This window comes from Cystoisospora suis, assembly GCF_002600585.1.
Source record: "Cystoisospora suis strain Wien I chromosome Unknown contig_1917, whole genome shotgun sequence".
NCBI lineage: Eukaryota > Apicomplexa > Conoidasida > Eucoccidiorida > Sarcocystidae > Cystoisospora > Cystoisospora suis.
Window position 1 is genome coordinate 21,853 of NW_027154717.1, and position 3,995 is coordinate 25,847.

Below are 3,995 nucleotides of genomic sequence, written 5' to 3' on the forward strand. Positions count from 1 at the left end.
GGGGGTCATGAGGAGAAAAGAGAGACGGCGGAAAACAGGAAAGATGCACAACACATCAAGCATCAGGAGAGAACACAAGCATCGACAACGACAGCAGACGTCATGTAAAATGCTAACGACAAAGGAACTTCTGCCTCAGATGCCCCCCTCTTCTCTCTTTCGGAGAAGACTCAGCCTGGGCAGAAAGCGACATGAAGAACGGACGCATGATTTGATCAGAGACTAAGAACGAACCAAGATGATAAAAAACAAAAGCATAACCCTAGCACTCTTTCCACCAGCCTATTAATGTCTTCGTCCCCCCTCTTCCCGCTCGCAGTGCGGCGTCTGTCAAATCTCTTTCTCCCCGGCCATTCTGTGTGTCTTTCTTTCAACGGAATCAGGTGAACCGTCCAAGAAGAAGAGATAATCTGTATAGTGAAACTTTCCAGGCTCGACTTGAGCAGCTGTGAAGCCTTCCTCTATAGGGTCCCCCAGTTGTTGCTCCTCATACATACCTGGCATGCGCGTGCACGTATGCATGCATGCATTCACCCCCTTGCTTCTCTCCTCTCTGCCTTCAACGACTTGGACTATTCTACAGGAGATCTATAGATATCTATAGAATCCCACGAGCAAGCGAGGACGAATGATAACTCCATCCCAAGGGTTCCAAAGAACCCAGTCGCGAAAACAGAAAGAGCAATCGGGTACTCATCAGCACAGCACTCTAAGCAAACTAAACCACTCACAACAACTCAGCGACCCCCGGCCTGTAGAGCACAGGTGGGGTGTCAGTCATGCCCAGCCTTCAACTGGAAAAGATGAACTTCCGGAGTACCCCAGAGAGGCGTATATACCTACACGTACATGCAGCGGCGCTCTTCAACGGTGTAACACACGTGTACATACATACATACATGTATTTCATTTATACCAAGCAACAAAACAGTTGAGGACATCGCTATTCTTCCTCGCCTTTTCACTGTGTTTTCTTGGCTTCGGGGACAAATGCTTTGAACCAACTCTATCGTCCCTCTTCCTTTATCTTGTATCTCTTTACCTCTAATAGACACGATAAAAGACCTCCTTCCGCTCCCCCTTTTTCCCTCCAAAGGAAAGAAAGATTCAGCTCATGATATCACACACGTCACCGAAAAGCCTTCATGCATTGTAAGCTTCTTCCAACAGGATGGCTCATACTACATCATGCTCCTCGCTAGCACATGAATGCTTCAAAACGTTCTTTCTTGTATCGTTTCTCTATACCCGGCAGCGCAGATTGCTTACCTTTCATATGTCCCCTGGTAACCCTAAGTTGTCGTTTATCTTGTATAAGGGCTCTACCACAGTACTACTACCACTTCACCGCCCCTGCCCTCCTCAGTCAATCTTGGACTAGAGTTAGATGGAATCACATGACCCGGAACTGTATGGGCATGTATATAGATACATACAAGACACACATATACATGGATGACAAGCTGTTGCTCTGTTTGGCTTGCACGTTGTCTAGGAAAACTTCAACACGCATACATACATTACATCCATCCATCCTACCACCTCTATACATTCGCTACTTCTGGAGTCGCGTTACATGAATGAAAGAAGAAGTTGTTCTATTCTTTCTGAGCACCCTCATCTCTAACATGATGAAACAAAAAGCATAACTTCGACTAACTCCCTTCCTTCTTCGTGTTCTATCTTGTTCTTAGAAAGAAAGAAAGAGTGAGAAAGAAAGAAAACAAACTAAGGAGCCTCGATAACCGATCCGGCACCTACAACCCCGCCCGGGCCAGAGACAGCAGGGCCAACCGCCCAAGGGCCACGTCTCCCATCAATTCTAGCTCTCTTCCAGCAGATTGTCGAGCTACAGAAGAAGGCGGAGAGCATCGCCCATAAGCATAAGACAGCGACGCATGCAACTAGCCATATCATAGGTGTAGGTGTACTGTCACCACCACCATCCGAGGATCTCCGCGACTTTCCTGATAAGAAAGCCACAAGAAAATTCTCGTCAAGATCATCCGGATCTCGAAGGGCTGTTAACCGAATATAGTGCTGCATGCAAACACATCACCACAAAGACAGCAAACAGAAATGAAACAAAAGATGCATACATATCCATACATACTCAGGAAGTTATATACACACGCATACATCTAGAATCATGTATATACATACATATATACATATCTCCACTCCTACATACATACATATGCACACGTACATATGTATTCATATACACATTAACACACATACGCATGCATACGTGCCTAACTCGTTTCTACATACAAGTATTCACACAGACAAGCATATTCATATATAAGGCCGAGGAGCGCGATTCTCGAGGTCGAAATGCTAGAGAGACAGACTGTTATGTGTAGAGCGGGGTTCACATGGAAAGCTAGGTAGACTGAAAGACAAGAAGAAAGATGGAAGAGAGCCCGATGTGCAGTCCTTGAAATTTGATACATACGCCACCCTCTATACACTTCACAGTTCATATATAGAATACGTGAATGACTGCTGCAGAAAAAAGAGAAGAGCTGAGAAAACGGAGTGATCTTCTGAGCTTCTTCATCTACCTAGATCTTCACTTTCCACACGAGAACGCCTGCGAAAGAAGACTAGAGATGGATGTCTATAGCTGAGCGATGAGATAGACGCTTGTACTGAAGAGCTACTGCTGTCGTGAGGCTTCTGTGAAGCGCCTGAAGAGACTATTCTTCGTATACTGAAGTCATGTAAGAGAAGAAGAGAAGTCAAAGAGAGAAGAAAGAAAAAATAGGGAAGACGTGGTGGAGATAACCGACCGACATATAGTCCCCTAACAACTCTCATACAAGAAGTAGTAGCTACAGATGTGGAGAACAGAAGACCCCAAGAGCTGTCATCTATCTTTTTCTCCTGTCCTTCCTCTTCACGCGTTTTGCTTTGAGCCCCCTGCCCATGAACTTCTCCCCCTTTTTCGTTCTTCTCTTTGTCAGTTTTCTTGTTTCTCTTCATACTCTTCTTTCCCCTTACCTCCGCACTGAAATCTCCCAGTTCACTTTCCATAGCTAAAGCCGCAGCAGCACTAGGGGGAAGAGGGTTGAGGTGCATGATGATCTCGAAATAATTAAGAGTCCTTCTTGGTGGATAGACATCCCCCGGTCCCCTCCAGCCTGGTCCAACTCCTCTGTCATAGGATGCCTTGCCATCTAGATTGTCATATCTCATTACCATAAGAGCATTCACAGGACGCGTCACAGGGCCATTTTGAACAGCGGATAAACTTCGAGAAGGAGAACCATCTCCATACCCCCCTCTCTCTCCTCTTGAAGAAGCGGGTGTAGATGGACTGAAGAAGGCAGTCACCGTCGAAGCTGCTTGCTTATCGGCACGCAAAATGTTCATAGCAGAGAGATTATTCTCAAGAAACGCTTGTCGATCTAAATGCCACTGAACCCAGGGGATTGTCAGTCGATTCATACCCGCAGTCAAATCCGCTGGGCCCAAGTATCTCTGGCCACGACGGATTCCGTCAATAAAGAAAAGAGGAGATGAAGGTGCAAAATACACACGGATAAGCTTCTTAGAGACTTGCAGACCTCGGGGTAAAGATGAGAGAGGAGAAGAGGAAAAAGAATTGTTACCTCCTTCGTCATAAGAAGAAGAAGATAAGAGTCGCTGCTCCTGTCGTCTTGAAGAAGTCGATAAACCATAAGTCCCTGAGAGATCTAAGAGACATAACTCTCTCGCAAAAGGACGTGAGGTTCTCATAGCTTTAGCCGAGATTCCCGGGCCTATGAGAGGACAGATGGAATCCGTTAGATCTTCGAAGATCGATGCAGCACTCCATTGCCGGGCGTCATCTAAAAGAGTTCGAGCTGGGCATTTGATCGTTTCTGTGACAGTCCCAGGGACAACAGATAAAGATGCTAAAGTATAACTTCCTGCAAAAGTACGACAGTCTGATACCCCAGGAGGTGGTTCATATGTTGTATAAGCTGAAGAAGATGAAAAGGAAGAAG

The 3,995-nt window shown here is 45.9% G+C and overlaps 1 protein-coding gene across 1 annotated transcript; it reads right to left on the minus strand.

Moving 5' to 3' along the window:
• On the minus strand, positions 1-3,993 carry CSUI_004177 (uncharacterized protein). The gene is made up of 2 exons (XM_068064370.1): positions 3,007-3,993; positions 1-2,040 (listed from the first exon to the last, which is right to left on the minus strand). The coding sequence occupies exons 1-2, from the start codon at positions 3,742-3,744 to the stop codon at positions 1,729-1,731; spliced, it is 1,050 nt and encodes a 349-aa protein (XP_067923657.1). The 5' UTR covers positions 3,745-3,993; the 3' UTR covers positions 1-1,728.
• Positions 3,994-3,995: the final 2 nt, after the last annotated feature.